The sequence below is a fragment of the Haliotis rufescens genome, unplaced genomic scaffold (genome assembly GCF_023055435.1).
Source record: "Haliotis rufescens isolate VD_foot unplaced genomic scaffold, xgHalRufe1.0.p SCAF_1, whole genome shotgun sequence".
Classification (NCBI taxonomy): domain Eukaryota; kingdom Metazoa; phylum Mollusca; class Gastropoda; order Lepetellida; family Haliotidae; genus Haliotis; species Haliotis rufescens.
The window spans coordinates 3587848-3614596 of record NW_025963779.1 but is presented as its reverse complement, the minus strand read 5'-3'; the positions used below and the strand labels follow the sequence as shown (position 1 = coordinate 3614596).

The window sequence follows — 26749 nt, the reverse complement described above, 5'->3', positions numbered from 1 at the left end:
TGGCTAGAGTACTGTGGAAGGTCTATCCTGGGCCTCGTGGAGATTCCAGGTAGAACAACATTGCTTGGTTAGAATGTGTGACATGACTCCAATAGCTCAACCACTGATTGTCTGGTACAACGTGATTATTTACATGCCGCCTTTATCTAGATGAAAAATGCTTAATGCGGCGTAAAATAGCATTTACTCACTTATTGTTTCGCGTAAAAGTTCAAGTGCCACATCCTACATGTACAATCTAGCATAGCTACTCCCTGTTGAGGCACGACAACCACTACACCACTTGAATGCTATTGCAAGTGTGTAGCCATTAACTGAAACTAGAATTCCTTCTAGGCTTTATTCTCAAAGACCTCTCTATTTCTCGTATTTGTTTAACAATTCCACCCCTTTGATATTTTGCCTACCCGTTTTCACTGACCTCAACTTTGTGCGCTCTTCAGATAAGAAAACAATACCATTCCTGTGCGTATGAATAAAGTATTGGTATTAAAGTTCACCTCACAATAGGGTGTTGACTTCAATGTTTGCCGTGTTAGATAACCCAAGTTTCAACGATTCAATGTTGAAGTGAAGTCGTCTTTGATCGCTAGAATCCGCGTTAAGTGAAAAGTCCTGTCTTGTCCTATGTAGATACTGTTTGCTCAAGCTCTTTGATCTGTCCAAACCACTTCAAAGTACATTAGTTTTTTTGCAGAAGAGATTAAAAAATGTTTTGGCTTAGCTGGGGCATGCATTCTTAAATCTGTTATGAAAACAAGTATCGTGTCAGTGGTAATGGTGGGGGGAGACAGGATTGAAAAATGCCATCACTTCTTAACATTTTTGTCATAGCTCGAGTTCCCCTTGTCCGATGCGTTGTGAGATTATCCGGATCGACATAATGTTGAAGTATTAGGTGGTGTTATGATGTAGTTGTATTGGTTGGTACACAATGTAGAGTAGGAAAGAGCTCATGGAACATGTCTGTTGAATACTGTATAAATACAGCTCTATGTCGTCTATACGTGATTAAAATTACATTTGAACGGTTTATCCAACTGTCCAAGTCACAGTGCCACAGTGCGTTGGAATTATGTTTCCTTTTATTTCAGTATGTGGATGAGAGAGGAGTGAAAGTCAATTCCCAGCCTCTTTAGACCAGAGGGAAATTAAGTATTTTGTGCTGGAAATTAATTATTTTGTACTGGAAATAAAGTATTATTATCATTATTTTGTACTAGAAATTAAGTATTTTGTACTGGATTCCAAAGCTCCATACAAAATCCGTACAAAGAGAGATATATTGCTGGGTCCAGCAAATGTACCATCAAATCCCTGTCTCAAATATTAACCATAATCCTTAATATAATCAAGGAAGGACTTTCTTTATATTTACAGAAAGTATTTGAGACAAGTGGAATTAATACCATATAGGTTCTTAAAAACTCCCAGCATTTGCTTGAAATTTTGCAATCTCAAACATTTCCAAGTTAAATTCTTCCAACTATTCTACATGACAAACGTCAGGGAAAACACCGTTCCTTGATCAATGAGGCATTTGGTACTAAAAGTAGTGACAATAGATATAGCTACATATCTATCTTGTGAGATTCAGGGCAACTTGTCAAAAAAGAAAGCAATTCCATCTTAAGTTTACTGAGAATTCAAAATGTAAAATGATAGACTTCCTCATTGATAACATCTGTGCGAAATTTGGGTGTAACACATTTATAGTCTATTAGCCAAGAAATAGGCATCCCAATTGTGCTGCCCTTCTTGCGGATTTGTTTCTTTATGCATATAAATCAGAATTTCTGCTCGGATTGGCAAAGTCAAAACAAGGTAATTTGGCCAAGAAGTCTGACTTAAGCTTCAGGTATATCGATGATCTGATAGCGTTCAATAACCATCACATATCCAATTCCCTTCCACTGATTTACCTACCTGAACTAGAAATAAAGGATGCAAGTGAGACCGCCTCATCTGTTTCATATTTAGATCTATGCATAAAGATTCAGAGTGACAAAACACTCACCACAAGACTGTATGACATATCCCACAGTCAACTGTCCCTATTTGTCGAGAAATAAATTCCATCAGCTCCGGCCTTTGGTGATTTCAAGGAGCGTCATACAATTCTAAATCAAAAGTTGTTTCAGGAAGGATACAACATTGAAGGCCTCAGTAAAACTTTCAAAAATGTTTGAGACATTTCTAAAATTGACGCAAAAGTGACACAAATGATGTCCGATGCAATTTCCTATTTTGACTTGTACCATATGTTCCCATGCCTTATGAGGTGAAAGATTGACTTGCCATTGCATGTGTTTGTGATGGGTGCCACCGGTGGGGCAGGATACGCTAATCTTTTCGCGAATACCTGGTATCATCACTGCTTGATAGTGATTCATAAACACATGCTCATGATATAGTCGGAATCGTACACTCGACTTTGCTTTTAGCAGAGATTTCTTATGAATATGGAAAGGGTTTTGCCGCACTTCTTTTTACTTATTGGGGAGTGAGCGTGTGTGCGTACCTGTGTGCGAGGGTACGCAAGGTTGTTTTCTGTGAGCGTACGCGCGCGCGTGTTTTGCCTGTGTAGAGTACCGAACCTCTTCATTCTTCACAATGAGCGAATGCCATAACCGTTGCGTTAATTGACCGCTACAGCGATTTTCCTTATTATATGGCCATTTAAAGTTGATTCTGCTATTTCAAACACCACTCACCCCCTAACCACAAAGCGAAATGCATTAAAATATTTCACAACAGTATCTGTAGCTGCTTCTGTGTCGGTGCAGTGAGGGGACTTAAATGTGTGGCTTGTTGAAGATGATGCCCAATAAAACCAGGTCCACACTTAGCAATATCAAGACATGCCAGCATTCCTGGCACTTGAGTAGAGCGTCGGCAGGTGGTCGAGTAGACTCGGCACTGAGACACTTGCTGAAAGAATTATGATTCTTTGATGCTTAACAGCATTAGTAATATTTAGTCTCCTTCGGGATTCAGGATTTAGTTCTGTTAGATGCTTATTTTCGAAATGCAGCTATCTCATATAGCTATTTGTATCTCGAGTGAGGGAGTGTTATTTAAAGTCGCACGAGTCAATGTTTTGTATATTATTGCGCATGTAACCAGTCGAACCATGACGTGTACATTGTATGGATCCAGGTAATTAGATGGGTATTCAGACCTCCGCACTCATGGGACCCCTGAACCCAACAATGAAGGATTGGGTAAATGTTGTTTTGAGGCACAGTCAGCAGTTCGAGCCTTGTCCCAGAGGTTTGTAAATAATCAGACCTTGACCAGACGAAAAGCCCATTATGGTGTTCAAGGCAACTAGCCTGAGAAAAAAAATGTTATGTGAGTGAGTGATTAAATACATATACATAAAAGTGATTAATTACATAAACTAATACATAAATATACCAAGAAATAGTAAGCATTATTATACCTGGTATCATCACTATTTGATAGTAGTTCATAAACATATGCTCGTGATATAGTCGGAATTGTACAATCGAATCTGTCTTGGGCAGAGATTTCTTATGATTATGTAAAGGGTTTTGTCGTAACGGTTTTTATTTACCTCATTTGAACAAACCTCAACTGATCATGCTGAAAAGACATTTAGTGTCTTTTAATACACTTTAATCACATTACTTTGGCCAAAAAATATTTTGCCACCTCTTCAAAATAAAAACAAAATATTTGCCACATCCTTTTTTTAAAAGAAAGGACAAATCTGACATCTTCAGTCACATCAAAGAAATTTTTCAAAAATGGAGAGACATTATTTTTGTTTCGAAATTCCATTTCCCTCGATCTGAATTTTCTCTCCTTTCGAACGATTACGCCTGCCGTGTTCGTAAACAATCAGGGGCAGACGACTCTAATCACTCACTGCCGGTGGCAGCACTCGCACGAGCATCATTTGCTGCCTCTGATAAGTCCTTCAAATACATGTACATCAGCTTCTACAGCCACTAATATTACTTACACACATAACAACACATATTTCATTTGCCTCTGACTAGCAGTACAATATTGTCTGAAGGGAACAGAGCGTTCTTTGTACGAGTGTAGCACTATTCGAGGCCGATATCGGATTGGGAACACCTGGGCTTCACACACAGTATCAATGTGGGGAATCGAACATGAGGCTCAAGCGTGAGAGCCAACGATACCCAAACCTAAGTTCAATTATACATACGATATCAGTTTTCCGTTCAAATTCGACATAACGAAATCACGATTCCTTATTAAAGAAACATTCCATCAGAATATTTGTTTCCCAAGCTTTCGTGCAAATGTTTACAAACTATTCCTTACTTGCAACATAGTCTCAAATGCATCCTTAAAAGGTTAAGTGTCTCATTAGATATTTCTTAATTCCTTCGTTTGGTTATTTCTTTACACACATTCACATCGACATCAAGGCAAGGAAACGTTTATGAACTCATGATTGTGAGTGAGTGAGTGAGTGTGGTTTTATGCTGCTTTTAGCAACATTCCAGCAATATCACGGCGGGGGACACCAGAAATGGGTTTCACACAGTGTAACCATGTGGGGACTCGAACCCAGGTCTTCGGCGTTACGAGCGCAAGCTTTAACCACTAGGCTACCCCACCGCCCCTTATGATTGGAATATACCAGTGGAAATAACTAAAAAATCAATACATATGGGAAAGGCATGTTTACTTCTGTGGTAAACAACACGGCGTTCTGTCAAGAAAATAACTAACTGAGTGAATCATTAGTATCTGATGTGGTCATCGACTAAAAAGAGGTTACATTTGTCAAGAATTATTTGTCGACTGTTTATATGTCATCGGATGTAGTCGACCATAGGCTTGCTTGAATCAGACCCGGTTATTTCCAGGCAATCGCGATATAGCTGCAATATCTCTAACTGCTACTTAAAAACAAACAAACAATCAAATGCGAACAATACTATACAATCTTGGGATCACCGGGGAACATACAAAACTGCATGGTTAACATGTTTAAATATTCCTTCCATCAAAGTTGCTCCCTTATTTCATTCCATCAGTATACCTGTATCTACAATGCGGACTGCAGTATCGCTACCGTGCATTCAATGTCGTCTACATGTATGCCTCTGAAAGCAATATAGATATATGTACGTCACTTTTTGTGATTGTTTTCAGTGTAAGAAGTCTCACTACAAATGGGAAACAGCTGTGTTCCGTATCTGTGATGTTGCGTATTGTCAGCGTATCTGTTGGTGAACGCTACTGAAATGATGCACAGTGACACGCTGTCAGCAAGTAAAACACACTTGTGTCATTGTTTGATAACCCGCCAGCAGAACGGAGGAAAGAAACTTTGGATGTTTTTGTATTATATACTGCTGGGATCACGTTCATGTTTGTTTCAATCTTGACTGATATTCAACACCACTGTGACAAACTATAAAACATACAAGAATAATGTTTGGTTAATAATAAATATTTAACACTAACGAACACTTGAGGTGTTTGGTGCATTTGTAGTGTGTAATAATTACAATGGGGCCCACAATCTGGTCTTACATGTGTGGGGAATCGAACACGGAGTGCATGTACCATATTGTGTCCATGTATGTACCATATTGTATGGATGTGTAGTATCTTGTATGGCTGTATGTACCATATTGTATGGCTGTATGGGCCACAGTGTATGGCTGTATGTACCATATTGTATGGATGTGTAGTATCTTGTATGGATGTATGGGCCATCTTGTATGGCTGTATGGGCCATAGTGTATGGCTGTATGCACCATATTGTATGGCTGTGTGTACCATATTGTATGGCTGTATGGGCCATAGTGTATGGCTGTATGCACCATATTGTATGGCTGTATGGGCCATAGTGTATGGCTGTGTGTACCATATTGTATGGCTGTATGGGCCATAGTGTATGGCTGTATGCACCATATTGTATGGCTGTGTGTACCATATTGTATGGCTGTATGGGCCATAGTGTATGGCTGTATGCACCATATTGTATGGCTGTATGGGCCATAGTGTATGGCTGTATGTACCATATTGTATGGCTGTATGGGCCATAGTGTATGGCTGTATGCACCATATTGTATGGATGTATGTACCATATTGTATGGCTGTATAGGCCATAGTGTATGGCTGTATGCACCATATTGTATGGATGTATGGGCCATATTGTATGGCTGTATGCACCATATTGTATGGATGTATGGGCCATATTGTATGGCTGTATGGGCCATAGTGTATGGCTGTATGTACCATATTGTATGGATGTGTAGTATCTTGTATGGATGTATGGGCCATCTTGTATGGCTGTATGGGCCATAGTGTATGGCTGTGTGTACCATATTGTATGGCTGTATGGGCCATAGTGTATGGCTGTGTGTACCATATTGTATGGATGTATGGGCCATATTGTATGGCTGTATAGGCCATAGTGTATGGCTGTGTGTACCATATTGTATGGATGTATGGGCCATATTGTATGGCTGTATGGGCCATAGTGTATGGCTGTGTGTACCATATTGTATGGCTGTATGGGCCATAGTGTATGGCTGTGTGTACCATATTGTATGGATGTATGGGCCATATTGTATGGCTGTATAGGCCATAGTGTATGGCTGTGTGTACCATATTGTATGGATGTATGGGCCATATTGTATGGCTGTATAGGCCATAGTGTATGGCTGTGTGTACCATATTGTATGGCTGTATGGGCCATAGTGTATGGCTGTGTGTACCATATTGTATGGATGTATGGGCCATATTGTATGGCTGTATAGGCCATATTGTATGGCTGTGTGTACTATATTGTATGGATGTATGGGCCATATTGTATGGCTGTATAGGCCATAGTGTATGGCTGTGTGTACCATATTGTATGGATGTATGTACCATATTGTATGGATGTATGTACTATATTGTATGGATGTATGTACTATATTGTATGGATGTATGTACTATATTGTATGGATGTATGTACTATATTGTATGGATGTATGTACTATATTGTATGGATGTATGTACTATATTGTATGGATGTATGTACTATATTGTATGGATGTATGTACTATATTGTATGGATGTATGTACTATATTGTATGGATGTATGTACTATATTGTATGGATGTATGGGCCATAGTGTATGGCTGTGTGTACCATATTGTATGGATGTATGTACTATATTGTATGGATGTATGTACTATATTGTATGGATGTATGTACCATATTGTATGGATGTATGTACCATATTGTATGGATGTATGTACTATATTGTATGGATGTATGTACTATAGTGTATGGCTGTGTGTACCATATTGTATGGATGTATGGGCCATAGTGTATGGCTGTGTGTACCATATTGTATGGATGTATGTACTATATTGTATGGATGTATGTACTATATTGTATGGATGTATGTACCATATTGTATGGATGTATGGGCCATAGTGTATGGCTGTGTGTACCATATTGTATGGATGTATGTACTATATTGTATGGATGTATGTACCATATTGTATGGATGTATGTACTATATTGTATGGATGTATGTACCATATTGTATGGATGTATGTACTATATTGTATGGCTGTAAGTACCATTTTGTGTTCATGTATGTAGTATCTTGTACCGTTTTATGTATCATATTGTATGGCTGTATGTGCCATCTTGTGTCCATGTATGTAGTATTTTGTATGGCTGTATGTACCATATTGTATGGCTGTATGTACCATCTTGTGTCCATGTATGTAGTATCTTGTACGGTTGTATGCACCATATTGTATGGCTCTTTGAAAGGTCTTGTGTTTACGTATGTATCATATTGTGTCTATGTATGTAGCATCTTGTATGGCTGAGTGTACCATATTGTATGGTTGTATGTACCACCTTGTTTTTACGTATGTACCATCTTGTGTTCATGTATGTAGTATCTTGTACGGTTGTGTGTACCATATTGCATGGCTGTATGTACCATCTTGTGTTCATGTATGCTGCACCTTGTGTTCATGTATGTAGTATCTTGTACGGCTGAGTGTACCATATTGTATGTACCATATTGTGTTTACGTGTGTATCATCTTGTGTTCATGTATGTAAGATCTTGTACGGTTGTATACACCATATTGTGTTCATGTAAGCTGTACCTTGTGTTAAAGTGCGTAGTATATTGTATGGCTGTTTGATGTATCATATTATGTACCTTTATGTATCATCGTGTATGGCTGCATGTACCATATTATGTGCGTGCATGTTATACCTGGTGTGAGTGGATTCCTCAATACTCCTCTGAACAATGTGGAGAAACTACACCAAGATTGCCCGCTCGTCAACAGACGAAGGGAGGCAACTCTTGTTATCGAAGTCACCGGCACCGAGTGAAACTGTTGCTTACGACTTTACATTACTGATCTGGTCAGAGAAGAACCCACATATACAACCTGTGGTATAGCTTTCTCAACGCAAAGTATCCGCTGAAACTCACACCTATTGAAGTGATCTTCCACTATAGTTGTGAATCGAAGATGTGCCCAAGCTTTTTGCAAAGGTCTGAATACTCGTGGTCTGAGCCAAAACATTCACAGAAAGTTTAACACAAAATTATTACAACATTTTTAATTTTATAAATTGCTTTCATTTTAGCATAAAACACTTAAAATGTCCATGCCCTGAACAACTGTCAAGTCCATGCGCTGCTGGATATTCCCAGTGTCCAAAAGCCGAAGCCATTACAAGAGGTGGTCAACACGCTAAGTCCGAAAACTGGTTTTACAAAAACACCCCAGTTAGTCTTGCAGATGAATATAAATACCTGGGTATTTTATTTGCTAATATTTTGAATTTAGGAAAATCTGTCCACAATTTAGCTGTAAGGGCCAAGAAAGCAATGATCATGTTACTTACCACTGTATCTAAATTAGAACCTGTTCCACCTCGAGTTTATTTTGAGTTATTGGATGCTCATATAGTCTATCCTTTTATACGGCTCCGAACTTTGGGGTTTTAAAACTTATGAACCAATAGAAAAAATACATTTGTAAGCATGCAAAAGGTTTTTGAAGACAGGAATAAACACTCCAAACTGTATGGTTTATGGCGAATGTGGAGAATATCCGATGTACATAATGCATATATTCGTTGTCTAAAATACTGGTTTAATATTTTAGAAATGCACGAAGACCGCCTGCCTAGAAAAGCATACAAAATGTAACTTAATCTGGACAATCATGGGTACACAACATGGGCATCAAATATTCGTTACATGCTATTTTATCACGGTTTCGGTTATGTGTCGTTGTATCAAGTTGTCGGTAATAAAAATGATTTTTTTAGATTAATTCAGAGAAAGTCACTAGATATGTTTCAGCAGGATTGGAGATCGACACTTGAAAACAGTTCAAGATATGTCATGTATAGATCTTTTAAATCGTTGATTGAACCTGAATTGTATTTAAATGTTATAACATGCCAATCTCTGCGCATAACATATTCAAGATTTCGTCTCGGATTGTCTGAAATAATGGTTAACATTGAACGACATCTTTCTATATCGAAACCAATGAGATTGTGTCCTTACTGTTAAACTTGTATAGAGGATGAACTTCATATACTGCTTGTTTGTACTGTTTATACTGATTTAAGGGAAGCATATATTCCACAGAAATACCCGCGTTTATCAAATTTGTATTCATGTAAATCTCTGTTGAATTCTAATGATGGAAAAACAATTGAGGTTAGCACTTTTTGTTCATCGTGCACTTTCTCGGCGCAAGAATCTTATAGTATCGTGAAGATACTTCGTAAAATAATTGTGTACACCGACATTGTAACATTGTCTCCACATATGTATTGTATGCAGCACATCCCTTTAGCTGTGTTGTACTCACGGATATTATCTCTTTGTACTCTTGTTTTGTATATGGGCGCCGGAGGCCTTAAGTACAATGAAACCTCTTAAACTTGAAGTGATGTGTTTTGTAAGTCCGCCTTGTGGCCTAGTGGTTGAGCGTCTGCCAGGAGAGCGGAAGGTCCGGGCTTGATCCAAGACCGCGTCATACCAAAAGACGTTAAAAGATGGTACTTGTTGTTACCCTGTCTGGCGATTGGCATTTAGGGGCTAAATCAAGGACTGGTCGGCTCGGAGTCAGTATACCGTGTCTTAGTTGGGTATTCACGTTAAACTACTGCATGGTATCTCAGTGGGCTAGCACTATAAAATCGACATCAGTCCGGACTAGTACAAGCAGCCACACACGTGCATGCACGTCGCTACATAAGTGCAATAATCTTGGACGCGACGTTAAATCCCATTTCACCTCACCTGTGTTGTATGGTAGTTTCACATGTTTACATAAGAAGACACGCACGCAAATTGATAATGACATTTTATTTAATCACAAAGGGTTAAACTGCATACACACATCAACAACCATTACCTACATCCAGTCTTGCCCTTGTACACAACAACATAACCCATGGACATGATGGAGGATGAGATCATACAGTATTTTAAATATAAACATAATCAGTAGTATCGGCAAATATGTAATAAACATTCACCTACTTTCTTCACAGATACCAAACATTGTCATCTGGGTTCACCACTACACAAACACTTTCTGATTACATAAGGTTTAAAGCAAATATATGCAACCAACTGTTGATTGGCATTGTAGACGTTTGTGAGTTCTTACAAAATGAACATCTTTATGGATAACAACTTCTGGTTTATTGCATATAGCGGCGTTTGATGAAGATTCTTGCACCGTTATCCAGCTGTCGTTATCACTGCTATATGTTTTGGGGTAGATTCATTCACCGTTTTCAAGCTGGTGTTATCACTCCAACTTGATAACGGTGTAATCTACATCGAATCATTGCTATATGCAATAGACCAGAAGTTGTTATCCATAAAGTTGTGTTTCCTTACAAAAATGTAACCGTTTCTCTAATCATGCTGATTTCATTAATCATAACACTCATATTTTTGGTTATGTCTTGAAGCATCTGCCTACACAACTATACCGGCAGAGCTACAGATAAGCATCGTATTTGCGTAAAATACCCCCCAAACTATTCAAAACCCAATTACTTTTAACTATCTTGCATACAGAAACGCATGCATTAAATGGAAAACACAATTGTTTGAAAACAGCACGCGTAAATACCCAATGAAGGTTTTTCAGCATGCGTACAACGGAGCTAATTTCCGAAAAACAATTACGAGCTAATTCACTTTCCGAGTCAAGCCTATATTTAGGACCGTTATATACATCTAAAACATTATTTTTTATTTTTTTTTTAAAAACTCAAAATGTTTACTCATCTTGGGAAAAACCCAAATAGAGTGATGAACAGATGAGTGAAAAAATATTGGTTACCCAATGAAAAATATAATAAACCAATTAAAATAGAAACCTTCGTGTAAAAGCTTAATTGCTCAAAAAGTTATCTGGAGCTCTGTGTACCCTTATACTAATTCACATTACCCTCAACATCCAGGGGCGGTCGGGTAGCCTAGTGGTTAAATCGTTCGCTCGTCACGCCGAAGACCCGGTTCGATTACCGACATGGGTACAATGTGTGAAGCCCATTTCTGGTGTCCCCCGCCGTGATATTGCTGGAATATTGCTAAAAGTGGCGTAAAATAATACTCACTCACTCACTCACTCACTCACTCAACATCCACCCCTACACAGGTACCCCTGCTATCTGCTGCTACACCATGTGATAAGTGGCCTTGACCTCGGACATTGACCTTGAGTCCTGCATATTTTGTCTACCTAATCAAAATATTAATCAAGATGCGTTTACGTATGGCTGAATATGCCATTAAAAAGTGACATATTTTTACAGCAATAACTGATAACACATTACAAAAGGGATACAATGTGTTATCAATTATTTCTCTTTTTATTTGTAAAATCAACATGTGAATTCCTCTAGGGTATCGTGTTGTATCATCACTAGGAGTCCTACTTCACCTTGCCCTCCGATGGCTTGTAGAGAAATTTCTCATTACCAGGAGTCTCTATTATCAGTGTCAGACAGAAACAGAACTCCGAGACAGCTCATGTAACATCTTGGAGTGAGTCCTACCTGGGCTTTATCTGTCCACAGTGAGACAAGGGACAGCATGGTACTATCTTGTTTTTTACATTTTACTGTATACATCCTTCAAATCAATGTCCATACATAATTCTGATTCAATATACATTATTCTGAATCAAAATGGAATCAATATTCACAAATCAGAGAAATACAGCAATCGCAATCAGTGAGCATCATTTTGAATTTATGTGAAATGTTGTGAAGTACTTTCCTCAAGTGCTTTCAAACATCAGTGCTTATACATCTGTATAATACTGATCAAGCAACACTCTGTCACCTGTGAATAAACTAGTAATGCCCTGCAACATCTCCGTGTATGCCTAACTGTATCAGAAAGATATATCTTGTATGTATCAGTATGTATCATGTTGTACCAGTATGTATGTACCATCTTGTATGTATCATCTTGTATGCCTGCATGTATCATCTTGTATGTATCTGTATGTATCATATTGTACCAGTATGTATGTACCATCTTGTATGTACCATCTTGTATGCCCGCATGTATCATCTTGTATGCCGGCATGTATCATCTTGCATGTGTCAGTATGTATCATTTTGTACCAGTATGTATGTACCATCTTGTATGTATCATCTTGTATGCCGACATGTACCATCTTGCGTGTATCAACATGTTTCAGCTTGCGTGTATCAGTATGTATCATGTTGTACCAGTATGTATGTACCATCTTGCATGTATCATCTTTAATGTATCAGTATGTATCATCTGGTATGCCCGCATGTATCATCTTGCATGTATCAGTACGTATCATCTGGTTCCTCGGTGCACTTGTTGATGAGCTCCCTCAGGTTGGGGTTCTCCATGGCGGCAGCGATCCTCTCCTTGTCATTGATCTGCTTGTTGACTGCAACATCAACACAACATCCTCACAACATCAACACAACATCTTCTCACACCTGTGGCCGGGGAGAAACCCATAACGGGCATCAAACATATGTGTCAGATCAAATTCTAAATCTGTGATTGGCTACTCCATGGTGATGACCTAAGGTCAGATTAAGACGGACCGCTTTCCTGATTGTAATTCATTGACAAGTTTCTCATGCTTCAGTCAAACTCACCTATGCCTGTACCCTAACTGTTTTAGAGAGTTTAATAAATGTTCTTTGATCTCATCTAGTTTGTATTATCATCTTCACCTTGAAAATCCACACATATGGCTGAAACTATTTTGTGGCTGATCACACTAGGTATGAGTAGTAAGAAGTTGACCGGATGACGTTACTCATGATCGCTGTTTTATGTATTAATGTGCCACGGCACCTGGGAACTGACAAAATATGCATGGATTTGATGCTAGATGGTTGCGATTTTAGGGTGTGTAACTGTAAGAAACAGATTACTGCACTCGTGCCTGTCATATACTATGTATCTCACAACTCATTGTTAAAAACATGTCTTCATGAAATGATCTCATGTATATTATTTGACTTACTTTCATCAGCTGTTGAGTGGGTTCCTTCTTTGATGAAGATGTCAAGCTATAAACAAATCAATTTTACCTGTAACCATGGTAATACTCAATTAAATCATATTGGTCAAATAAAACATTGTGAACGAAATATTTTCTGACAAGAGTTGCTTCCCCTGGCATACTTCTCAAATCAAATGGAAAGCAGTCACAGCATGAAAAAGCTGGAGTGAGTTGGGTTTAACACCGCAGTTCTAAAACTTACATCACTGCATTTAGCTATTTGGGAAGGAAGGCCCAAAGTGGTGAAGCTTACACAAAAGCAAAGGAATAGGTACTGGGCTGACAAACAAAGGAACATAATCTGGACAATTCAAGGATTAAAACCCATTTCTTCGGATCCTGGCATTGCCAAGGATGCAAAAACATAAGCTTGTTGAGTGGGGAGGAACATATTAATCATGACACATTGTTGCCACAACTATTGCTGCGAGAGCATTAACAGCGATCAGTACTGGCGCATGATAACTATTGCACATTGTTGCCACAACTATTGCTGCGAGAGCATTAACAGCGATCAGTACTGGCGCATGATAACTATTGCACATTGTTGCCACAACTATTGCTGCGAGAGCATAAACAGCGATCAGTACTGGCGCATGATAACTATTGCACATTGTTGCTACAACTGTTGCTGCGAGAGCATAAACAGCGATCAGTACTGGCACATGATAACTATTGCACATTGTTGCTACAACTATTGCTGCGAGAGCATAAACAGCGATCAGTAATGGTGCATGATAACTATTGCACATTGTTGCTACAACTGTTGCTGCGAGAGCATAAACAGCGATCAGTACTGGCGCATGATAACTATTGCACATTGTTGCTACAACTGTTGCTGCGAGAGCATTAACAGCGATCAGTACTGGCGCATGATAACTATTGCACATTGTTGCTACAACTGTTGCTGTGAGAGCATAAACAGCGATCAGTACTGGTGCATGATAACTATTGCACATTGTTGCTACAACTGTTGCTGCGATAGCATAAACAGCGATCAGTACTGGCGCATGATAACTATTGCACATTGTTGCTACAACTATTGCTGCGAGAGCATAAACAGCGATCAGTACTGGTGCATGATAACTATTGCACACTGTTGCTACTACGGTTGCTGCGAGAGCATAAACAGCTATCAGTACTGGTGCATGATAACTATTGCACATTGTTGCTACAACTATTGCTGCGAGAGCATAAACAGCGATCAGTACTGGCGCATGATAACTATTGCACATTGTTGCTACAACTATTGCTGCGAGAGCATAAACAGCAATCAGTACTGGTGCATGATTACTATTGCACATTGTTGCTACAACTGTTGCTGCGAGAGCATTAACAGCGATCAGTACTGGCGCATGATAACTATTGCACATTGTTGCTACAACTGTTGCTGCGAGAGCATTAACAGCGATCAGTACTGGCGCATGATAACTATTGCACATTGTTGCTACAACTGTTGCTGCGAGAGCATAAACAGCGATCAGTACTGGTGCATGATAACTATTGCACATTGTTGCTACTACTGTTGCTGCGAGAGCATAAACAGCGATCAGTACTGGCGCATGATAACTATTGCACATTGTTGCTACAACTATTGCTGCGAGAGCATAAACAGCGATCAGTACTGGTGCATGATAACTATTGCACACTGTTGCTACTACTGTTGCTGCGAGAGCATAAACAGCTATCAGTACTGGCGCATGATAACTATTGCACATTGTTGCTACAACTATTGCTGCGAGAGCATAAACAGCGATCAGTACTGGCACATGATAACTATTGCACATTGTTGCTACAACTATTGCTGCGAGAGCATAAACAGCAATCAGTACTGGTGCATGATTACTATTGCACATTGTTGCTACAACTGTTGCTGCGAGAGCATTAACAGCGATCAGTACTGGCGCATGATAACTATTGCACATTGTTGCTACAACTGTTGCTGCGAGAGCATTAACAGCGATCAGTACTGGCGCATGATAACTATTGCACATTGTTGCTACAACTGTTGCTGCGAGAGCATAAACAGCGATCAGTACTGGTGCATGATAACTATTGCACATTGTTGCTACTACTGTTGCTGCGAGAGCATAAACAGCGATCAGTACTGGCGCATGATAACTATTGCACATTGTTGCTACAACTATTGCTGCGAAAGCATTAACAGCAATCAGTACTGGTGCATGATTACCATTGCACATTGTTGCTACAACTGTTGCTGCGAGAGCATTAACAGCGATCAGTACTGGCGCATGATAACTATTGCACATTGTTGCTACAACTGTTGCTGCGAGAGCATTAACAGCGATCAGTACTGGTGCATGATAACTATTGCACATTGTTGCTACTACTGTTGCTGCGAGAGCATTAACAGCGATCAGTACTGGCGCATGATAACTATTGCACATTGTTGCTACTACTGTTGCTGCGAGAGCATTAACAGCGATCAGTACTTGCGCATGATAACTATTGCACATTGTTGCTACTACTGTTGCTGGTACAGTCAGACGAGCATCTATAGATTCCCTGGTATTATTCCACACTATAGATTCCCTGGTATTATTCCACACTATAGATTCCCTGGTATTATTCCACACTATAGATTCCCTGGTATTATTCCACACTATAGATTCCCTGGTATTATTCCACACTATAGATTCCCTGGTATTATTCCACACTATAGATTCCCTGGTATTATTCCACACTATAGATTCCCTGGTATTATTCCACACTATAGATTCCCTGGTATTATTCCACATGATGTACCGGGAGGAAAGTAAGTCCACCATGTTATGGGATCAGTAATCTTGGTAATTCCCAGTCACATCAGCTGACTGGTGTTAAAAGATGCTCACATGACTACAAGGAGTAACCACATACCTTGTGCTGCTCAGGCAAACATTTTTCCAACTTTGTTCGCAGACTTAGACCTGGAATAAAACATTGACCAATATCGTATCTGGGGATGTCACTGGAAATCTAAATAAAATAAATCTAAACAAATGTGAGTAATAATACTCTGGATGATTTGACCAGGTCAAGGACAAACATGTAACAAGTGCTGAGACTTTTCATTATAACTGTTATAACATGTTGAAGGGTATGAAATTAACATGAACATTTGAAATCTTCAGTCATGTTAACACAACTTTCACAGGCCTAGGTTGTAGCATGTTTTGAGCAATCATTGTTATTAAGTAAATGAGTAGGTACCCCACAGCCCCTCACTCTTATTGATACTTTCTGAAATTATCTTACATCTACAAGGAGTGATCTTTCATGCACCTCAGAGGATTGATTGATTGACTGATTGTTTGATGCCACACTCAGCAATATCCCAGCTGTCATGGCTATATGATGGTGCTTTGGAAATAATCGAGTCCGGACCAGACAATCCAGTCCTCAGAAGACAATTAAAGGGGCAGAGGAATCTATAAATTGCATAGATCTACAGAGGTTCCAGAATACAGATGGGCTGAATATTGTTTCATCATTTTTCTCAGAGGTTGTTAATGTCAAGAGTTGGATTCTTCTTTATTGGGCTTACTTACTTCCTAATCCAATTGACATTTCATGCAACTGAAGCTTCGGACTAGAATATACTCATTAGGGTTTCAGATTAATTCATTTTCTGGGACTTTCACGCAAAATGTCCTAAATGTGCGAAAGCTATGTCTGATCAAAATTTGCCAATATCATGAAAATGACTTAATGACATTTGTCTTCACCACATATGCAACCTATGTACTTCGATATCACTTTCTAATGAGCCAATTAGCATGATTAGGCTGGATGACAGAGCGAAACATTCAGCAAATGTTTCCAGCATATCATATTTATGAATGTCGAACATTATGGTAAACAGTTTCAAATGTAAAATGATATGTTGCAGATAATCTATACACCCTGTCATTTGTTGGGTATCATGGCATCTACACATTAAGAATGAACTGTAGAGGGGAATATTGTGTTCTATGTGGCAAGATCAGACAGGGAAGGTATGAAATCAGAGCAACAGCAAGAAGGCGTACCTATGAGTGATGCTAAAGAACAGTGAGGAACAGTGGGGACGAAGGTCAGTTTGACCAACAGCTGACCGCCCTGGAGTCGTGAGACATGGACTCCTTCCTCGGATATAACACTCAGCTCCTCCAAAGTCTCCGGCTTCTCCGGGTCTCGCACATCACGGATAATATCTGAAACATCAACACTTTCCTTTGACTGAGGTTTCAAACTTTCCAGTTATATGACTACAATATACCCATCTCTGCTACACACATATACTAGTGCACACTTTATGTAAATATTGAGGATGGTGCGATTTCAAACTGCGTCTGTACACTGCTGCATCTTAAAACGTAATCGTCAACAGCTCCTCCTTAACTTTGTCACAAATCAATTCAAAGGACACGACACCAGATGTAGGTCTTCAGTAACCTTTTGTCTTTACTATGTTTAGGTGACATTATATCATAATTATTTACAATGTTGTGAAGATCACCACCTAGATCACAACATACTGTATTACAAAGTCGCAATACACTAATTGTGAGCGAATACCGAGGGACAAAACATATCGGCTAGTCGTCACACCATAAATAGTTTCTGCGAGTATTTTCAGCTCCCCATCTCGCTCCGGATCCGTTACTGTAGTTGTTTCATCGTTACATTCTGTTTCCGGTGGAGAATTAGTTTCATTCATCCTCGCCGGAACTGCATCTTTGAAGAATTTTACAATGCTTTGCATCGAGGCCGTGATGTCAACAAATTAGAGTTATCTCCCCTTCACCAAGCTCCTCACAGCGATATCCCGTTCGCGAAGCTCTCTACACTATCGCTGCTACCAGTTAAAACTGCTTTGAATTGAACTCGCAACTGACGAACCGTTATGTTTACAAACAAGTGATGACAGTCGTGACGCCGAATACTCTTATCCCTGCGAAATTATTTTCTTTGTTTGTCAATTTGAACTTACAACTATCATGTAATTGATATGGTAAGAATGTAAGGGCATGAACATCTTCCCATATCTCCCCATATCTTCGTCGTGTCCCACAAAGTGAGTGAGTGAGTTTGGTTTGACGCCGCTTTTAGCAATATTCCAGCAATATCACGGCGGGGGACACAAGAAATGAGCTTCACGCATTGTACCCATGTCGGGATTCGAACCCAGGTCTTCGGCGTGACGAGCGAACGCTTTAACCACTAGGCTACCCGACCGCCCCTGACCCACAAAGTCCTGATGCTGATAACAATGAAAACTAAAACTAAATCTTTTGGGTAAAAGTACTAATGTTTAGATGCATTTATTAATTGTCAATGCATGAGAATAACCAGTCTAGATTATCCACCGAAACAGATCAATTTGTTGGAAAGAGCAAAATAGCTGTGAAAATTATAGGAATGGGCCACTGAAAATCAGTGATGACACCAGGTGTTCGCGAAATGGGCAAGCAAAGGGTATAAAATACATTAATTTATTACCGTGATGTATTATGAACTACGTGAACTATGGACCAGCGATACACTGTTAGTGTTAGTGTTGGTTAACAATACATATACAGACTGATATTGTCATAAAAGGTCACTGTGAACGATGACTGGTAAATAACAACAGATGTTTCACTTACTTATTATGAAGTTGTGAACATGTCATCAATATTATATAATAACTTTATTCGCTCGACATGTACCTCAAGACATTACCTGTATCATTATCGTATTCACTACCGATCTGTTACCTGGTTGAATGACGTAAAATAATAATGCATTGTAATAATCATGTGAACAGCTGTAACAGTGAGTAGGGAGGTGGTGTTCGGTGGGGGGACTGCTGTCCGACATTCCAAGATGTAAGAGGTACGTCTCTCCCCTGAGATGAGACATACTGATGGACTGAACGTTAACCTGCTGAACTATTGCTGTATTGTAGATGAGGACACGAAGAATAGAGGTAATAATAACCCACTGGACATTGTACTGTGTAAATGGTTATAGAGAAGCCGAAATGTAATGCGTATAATATATTACGACAAATAATGTATACTACGTTAAAGCTTTAATATGAACGGGTCTGTGGACATGGTAGCAAGTTTCTTTTTGTAAGAATCAGATTCTAAGATTAAGATGGAAGGATATATAGGGTATAAAATGACACACATGCTAGTTTCAGAATGTTGTGTTTCCCGATTCCAGTTCCTTGTGCTTACCGATCAACAGCTGATACCAGGAGATGGCATTGTTGTGTCTGTGTCTTGTGATGTGTCTTTTCCATCAGACACAAAGTCAGCCCTGTGAGTACACATGCAACTCTTCCCTTTGCACCAGGGCGACATTTCCCACGATATTTACATTGCATAACATTGATTTTTGTTTTGTTTGTTTGTTAACGCCGCACTCAGCAATAGGCCAGCTACATGACTCCGGTCTGTAAATAATCGAGTCTGGACCAAACAATCCAGTAATTGACATGATGAGGATCGATCCACGCAATTGGAATACGATGATATGCATCAACCAAGTCAGCGAATCTGACCACCCGATCCTGTTAGTCGTCTCTTACGACAAGCATACTCGCCTTTTACGGCAAGCATGGGTTGCTGAAGACCTATTCTACCCAAGATCTTTACAGGTCACATAACATTGAAGTCTGTGGATACCATCATGGAAAATGTCCATATATATCCTCACCAACACGCTACATTATCTTTCATGTGGCTTCATTGTCTGTACAGGGGTCACGGGTGGCCTAAGGCGCCGCGATTCGCTGTGCAAAGTTGCGTCCCTTGGGCACGCCAGAAACCAATGATTGTGGGTTCGAAAACCGGTTCGCCCCGATTATGTTTCAAGGTTTGTCAGCACCATACCCGTGCTCGTGGGTTTCCCCGAAGTGGTAAACGTCGGAGACTTGCATCAATTCGGGCTTTCCTCCCACATTAAGCTGGCACGCAGCGATATAACTGGAATACTATTAAAAGCGGCGTTAAACCCAATTCACTCACTTACTCATTGGCTGTACAAGAAATGTACCTCTGGTACTTCACTGGGCCCCCCTTCGTCAGTGTGTTTGTTTTAAATGCACTCGTTTCCTGTTTTTTAATACAACCTTTGATGAATCAGCCATGACATCTGAACATAAATGTTGACATGGCGAACTTCCACGTTAGCGGTACACGTTGTGTACACTGCTTCTGTGTTGCTACCGTAGTGTACATATTATTAAGTAAATATAATTACCGAAACTCACTTAATACAAATTATTTCACAAAAACCTGATATAAGAGGACCTTATGGAATTTGATCATGATGTTTATATTGGTTTAGTATTAGTTCATTGGCTGATAATCTTGCACATGCATTGACATATCGTTCCAAGGTAATGCTCCACCGTGCGACCTTATAGAAACAGTGCTTGGATCCTACAAGAAGGAGATGCGGCCCCGATGTAAGAACGCCTCGAATGTGGAGGTGCACATGGATATGGCTCTCAGACAGGTCGTCACTCTGGTAGGCGCTGACTCAGCCTGCTGTTGTGATACTTATGACAAAGAAGTGTGTTTATGTCAAACTATTGTCAACTATTCAGACTTATATCAGTTACCGAATCTGAACAGAAAAATGTATTTGCTGAATGTAGGAACAACGACCAATTGGGTTCCAAGATGGTTCTTAGACGCAATCAAAATTATTTGTTTGTTTAACGCCGCATTCAGCAGATTTCCAGGGATATGTCTGTAAGTAATCGAGTCTTATCGATCCAGTGATTGATATTGTGAACATCGACTCACGTAGTCGGGGTAACGATGACACATAATAAAACTGTATTTGAATATTGTCCCTGATCCGACGCTGGACATTCAGCTACAACCAGAGCATGCTGTCATCTCTCGCCAGTCGCCAATAATGACAGAATGATACATTTCTTACCATTGAGACGCCTTGGAAATGTATCGTATCGCACCATTGCCATTCAATCCATTGTTTACACTTGTTCTGTGATCCGTAAAGATCCGGGGTAGAATAGGTCTTCAGCAACCCGTGAAGATCCGGGTAAGAATAGGTCTTCAGCAACCCGTGAAGATCCGGGTAAGAATAGGTCTTCAGCAACCCATGCTTGCTGTAAATGGCGACTATGTTTGTCGTAAGAGGCGACTAACGGGATCGGGTGGTCAGGCTCGCTGACTTGGTTGATGCATGTCATCCTATTCCAATTGCGTGGATCGATGCTCATGATGTCAATCACTTGATTGTCTGGTTCGGCCTGTGGGTCCAGATTATTTACAGACCGCCGTTATATAGCTGGAATATTGCTGAGTGCAGCGTTAAACAACAAACAAACACCTGTTCTGTAATATTGAATATTGTAATCGCACTAATGTGATCGTATGAATGGTTGTCCCTTACAGTCGGAGACGAAACAGATATTGACAAGCAACGCGTGGATACGTCTGGTGAGATACATTTTATTTAGATAGCACGTTACTCCAACCAAATGTGATTAATCTTTCCATTGCTGACTCTGTCACTGATAGACAAAATGAGTCGGAAAACACTCTCAGACATGTGAATCCATATCTTCATTCAGAAGTGGACCGACTGCCGACTTCGGTGGAACCCCGCCCACTTCAATGGAACTGACGCCATCCACGTTTCCTATGACCGTATTTGGACCCCTGACGTCACTCTCTATGATGAGTATGTCTGTTTAGAATATTGCAAAGCGTGTGTGTTATCCTAAGTTTGAAAATTAAGAAAATTTTAATATCGTCAGTCTTTCAGTGACAAAAGCTTCTCAACGACTTTCCTTCTTGTCGCTCGGTCTTACGTCAATCTGCACAATAACAATTCAAGTGCACAATAATAATAATAATTATTATGTACAGATTAAAATAAAAACGCAACAAGAAGGTTTGGGTGATCCTGGCACAGTTGGGCTGGTTAGGCTCATCATCAGCTCAGGACCCTTGCCCCCTCTACACGCAGCCCAGACAGCGAATGGGACTTCTCACAGGAAGCGCTGCCTAGTCAAACCCACCCAGAACTTTTCGGAGAATGTGAAGACTCCCCAACACTGCAGCCTTCTGCATTACCCCGATTGTCAGAAGGGCTGTATTCCTGGTAGCAAACCCGGGTACTCTCCCAATGTCAGTCAACAGATTGGGAGGTACCAAACCTAAGGCACCAAGAACAATAGGGAGTCGGACAACTCGGACAGCTTGGGATGCAAGCGTGACATTTCGAAAGTAAAGTCTGCATATTTGCCATGTTTTTCCTGAATCTTGTCAATCACATCAGTGTCAAAAGGGACAGAAAAGTCAATTATATAAATGATTTCATTGGATTTATTGGTCTGGGTACGTCTGAGATTGTAAACGGGCCTATTCCAAAGAAGTTTGTATTTGTCATTTTCGATGACGCCCTCTACATATTCTGGGTCGTACCATGGATGGACCCCTGTGTCAAAAACACAAGTATTGCGAAGACGGTAATAAATGATCGAGCCACTCTATCATGTCGCTTAAGATACTGTGTTTTTGCCAAAGCTTGGCATCAACCGACAATGTCTTGGACAGTCTCATTAAATTCATTACATAATCTACATTCATATTTACATTTTGACACAAAATCACACATTGAAGGTTTTGAGTGGGAAGTGACTGGTCCTGAGCAACAAACAGAAACCCTTCTGTTTCACCTTTCAGCCTGCTCCATGTACATAATGTCATTGGAAGCGCAGTATGATGACACAAGATCTGTCAGACACCCTGTGAATATTTTGTAAGGTGTATTCAGACACGTAAAAGGGCGGATGTTTTTAGGGTCAGTCAAATCACCATTCTTTGGGAGAAGTATTGTTCGACCTTTGCACAACCAAGGCGTAACATCCCCTGTATCCATAAGAGAATTTAAACAGTGAAGTAATGGTGTTTGGACACAAGGGAACCGTTTCTCAAACCGGTTTAGAATACCATCAGGCCCTGGCGCCGTATTAGATTCGGATTTTTTAATTGCCTTTGTTTCAGGCAATCATGTGTAATGAAACACAACCATGGTTACTTTATTTTGTCATGTACACTATTATTGTACTCCTCTACCCATGGATCCTCGAGGTTACAGTTGCCGAGTATTGACCAAAGTTTCCAAAACCTTTCACTGGAATCCATGGAGGGCCTTTTCTCATCATTGCCATTAGTTGCATTTAATTGCCGGCAAAACTGTTTTTCAGTAAAATTAAAAAGTTTAGTTTGTTTCATGAAATTATTTGTCTTATCTCACTCTCTTTTTCTTTCTGTCCAAAGCTTTAATTTTGCCTTATGAGAATCAAGATATAGAATTTTCCCTTTTGTTGTCTCTTTTGACATTGGTTGCCCTTAGGAATGTCAAGCAAAGTTCTATCCAGGATATAGCTTTCCTTGTTTCATTTATTTTTATTTGGAACCCGTTTTTCTTTTGATTATTTATTTATTACCGTATTTTGGTTCATTGTCTTTAGGAAACTGTATGGAGTTCCTCCAGTGTTCGAGCAGCAGCATACACGCAACAGCTAATGTCATGCATAGAACATATAGAACACTGAAATAATGTCATTTAATTTATCAAGATGATTCTGTGGAAATTATTGGTTAAATTGTTTAAGTGACCTCCGTTTCTCAATCGGTAAATCATACATTTGATTACAGAATGACAAACGATAATCAGAAAGATTTATCAGAGTTAAAAGCGTTTCTTCTTGGCTTTCTGTAACCCAGTTTTGAGAGGCGTACTTCACCAGGCCCTTAATGTTAGTAGTAGTAGTAGTAGTAGTAGTAGTAGTAGTAGTAGTAGTAGTAGTAGTAGTATATACTATGTAAATGTGCTAGTTTCTACAAGATGGTACATGTCATACGCTTGATGTGTCACATGTTTCAGCACTGCTTCCGGCAATAATGTAGCTCTGTCGGAGAGGAAATTCTACAACCTGGCAGTAACGAGTGAGGGCAACGTCTCCCAATTCTTCCCCACCATCCTCCGCAGCATCTGCTCGGTGGACACCACCTACTTCCCGTTTGACCTGCAGCAGTGCCCCCTGGAGTTCGGACTGTGGGTGTATGACGACTCCATGGTGACCCTGTCAAGCACAGAGCAAGGAGACGTCGCGTCGTACCAAGAGAACGCTGAGTGGTTCCTCACCGGCGTCAGTGCAGTGACGAAGCCAAACATATACACCAACAGCGTCTACACCACCATCATCTACACTGTGAACATACGTAGACGGCCACTGTTCTTCCTTCTGACGTTGTTCTTCCCGTGTTGCCTGATCTGTAGTATATCCGCAGTCGGGTTCTTCCTGCCCCCTGCGTCTGGGGAGAAGATTGGGCTCGAAGTCACCGTCTTCCTGTCTGTTACATTGTTCCAGTTTATTACTCTGGAAAGGCTTCCTCCAAACTCGAAACCATTGCCAATAATATGTAAGTCCATTTATCATAGTGAGTACAGAGATAATGACGACCATACAAATACAAATATTCCGGTTTCGTTATTAACGATAACAGTGATCTGTTATTAACTAACTGATAGCATTCATTGTGTAAGATAACGTTGTTCCGGCTTCGTCTGTTGATTGAGTGGGTGGCAGAATTTGACACGGCGCTTTAGTCGATATACCGCCTGTATGGCGACAGTGTACATATACATGGGCGATCACAATTGTTTGTGTGGGAAATCGAACCTAGGTTTTCCGGTGTGACAAGCCTACCCCTTTAACCAATAGACTACCTCACCCAAATATGTTAATGTCTTTTACATATTTCAGGCGTGTATTTTATGCTGGTGATGATTTGGGCCAGCACATCGTGTTTCTTGGCTGTCGTCGTCCTCAGGGTGCATCTGAAGGGTCAACAAGGCTGGAAGGTTCCTCCTATGGTTCGCACCATCTTCATTGACAGGCTTGGTCGTATACTGTGCGTGAAAAGACCACACAAGTTCAGAGAATATGTGGATGTAAGTGAGACTTATTACACGCCGCCTTGCACAGTGTGTCAGGTATATCACGGGTCAGCCGTTAGAGGGGCGGAAGCCTGACATTATGCAACTAGGCGATTACCACATTGGTGACTCCCTTAAGGACGAGTATGGTGCTGACCTAACATCGTAATGCCCGAGAGAATCGGCTTTTTTAACCTTTGGTTATAGCTTTTTGGAACGCCTAAGGGATGCAACTCTTCTTCATCTTGTCCGTGTCCCCTTGGATATGTAGAATCTTTCATATATACATATTGTAAAGCAGCAACAATCAACTTCGATCTTAGACTTACTTTAATTAAAATTCTGTAAAACCACTGAGATAATGTTCTTGCCAGGTCCATTTATGAACCATGTCCTTTGTTTCCAGAAGCACCTCAACAAGATGAACCCTAAAGCAAACGGCACTAATGCTGTGATTCCTTTTGTATCTGAGGAAGCGCCAGCATCGCCTACAGAGTTTGGTGCCATCTTAAAGTCCTACCAAAAGATATCAGAGAGTTTAGACTATCTGGTGAAACATACCAAAGACAAGAAACCTGACCCTGATAGTGTAGATCTGGAATACGATGACTGGCTGACAGTAGCCATCATCCTTGACCGACTGTTCTTCCTCCTCCACGTGGCGCTGTTCCTAGTGGTGCTCATAGTCTTCCTCGTCGAACTGTCCAACTGATGTCGATACTGATAGTCACCGAGGACGTTGGAACTGCTACTATTCCCTTCTGTCTATTAGATTATTCGAGGATCTGAAGCTGACATACATTCTGTGCTAAGTCTTTTATTCTAGTTGAACTAGATATGTTTGTGGTCATGAGAAGTCAAGATAATTCTCAAAGCAATTAGTAACAAGATTAGGTCAACTGCAGCTTAATACAATTCCGTGGATAATAAAAGATCCCTCAAAAGATTATTGAAATTTGTGCTGTTTTGAATGTAATCCTCAACATTCTTAGGTACACTAGCTGAGATTTACGAATTGAACTCACAAATCTCAGTTCTTCTGACATTCCTGAATATCCATAATGCCAAAAGAATCATGGTTGTATTCAAAATAGAAAAATTACTATCATCAGAGGAAAGAGTTTCAAACTAAAACTTCAAATTCTGTATGTCGTGGATATGCCCTTTAAGAAACATATTTAA

At 40.0% G+C, this 26749-nt stretch overlaps 2 protein-coding genes across 5 annotated transcripts; one reads left to right on the top strand and one right to left on the bottom strand.

The window, feature by feature from the left end:
* Positions 1–26511, top strand: LOC124146982 (neuronal acetylcholine receptor subunit beta-3-like). Of its 3 annotated transcripts, none has more exons than XM_048396804.1 (8): positions 1–49; positions 19799–19896; positions 20979–21109; positions 22009–22053; positions 22188–22297; positions 24512–25050; positions 25395–25582; positions 25974–26511. In XM_048396804.1, the coding sequence occupies exons 2-8, from the start codon at positions 19836–19838 to the stop codon at positions 26277–26279; spliced, it is 1380 nt and encodes a 459-aa protein (XP_048252761.1). In that variant the 5' UTR covers positions 1–49; positions 19799–19835; the 3' UTR covers positions 26280–26511. The 3 variants fall into 3 exon arrangements, with proteins under 3 accessions (XP_048252761.1, XP_046373527.2, XP_048252772.1); XM_046517571.2 differs by lacking the exon at positions 1–49 and adding an exon at positions 19396–19556; XM_048396815.1 differs by lacking the exons at positions 1–49; positions 20979–21109; positions 22009–22053; positions 22188–22297 and adding an exon at positions 19396–19556.
* Positions 11855–18390, bottom strand: LOC124147006 (cytosolic iron-sulfur assembly component 2A-like). Of its 2 annotated transcripts, XR_007221580.1 has the most exons (6): positions 18197–18389; positions 17635–17799; positions 16484–16533; positions 13565–13610; positions 12790–12973; positions 11855–12611 (listed from the first exon to the last, which is right to left on the bottom strand). XR_007221580.1 is itself a non-coding variant. In XM_046517597.2 (5 exons), exons 1-5 carry the CDS (start codon positions 18348–18350, stop codon positions 12867–12869), a joined length of 522 nt encoding a protein of 173 aa, XP_046373553.1. In that variant the 5' UTR covers positions 18351–18390; the 3' UTR covers positions 11855–12866. The 2 variants fall into 2 exon arrangements, 1 of the variants encoding a protein (XP_046373553.1); XM_046517597.2 differs by having other exon boundaries at positions 11855–12973; positions 18197–18390.
* Positions 26512–26749: the final 238 nt, after the last annotated feature.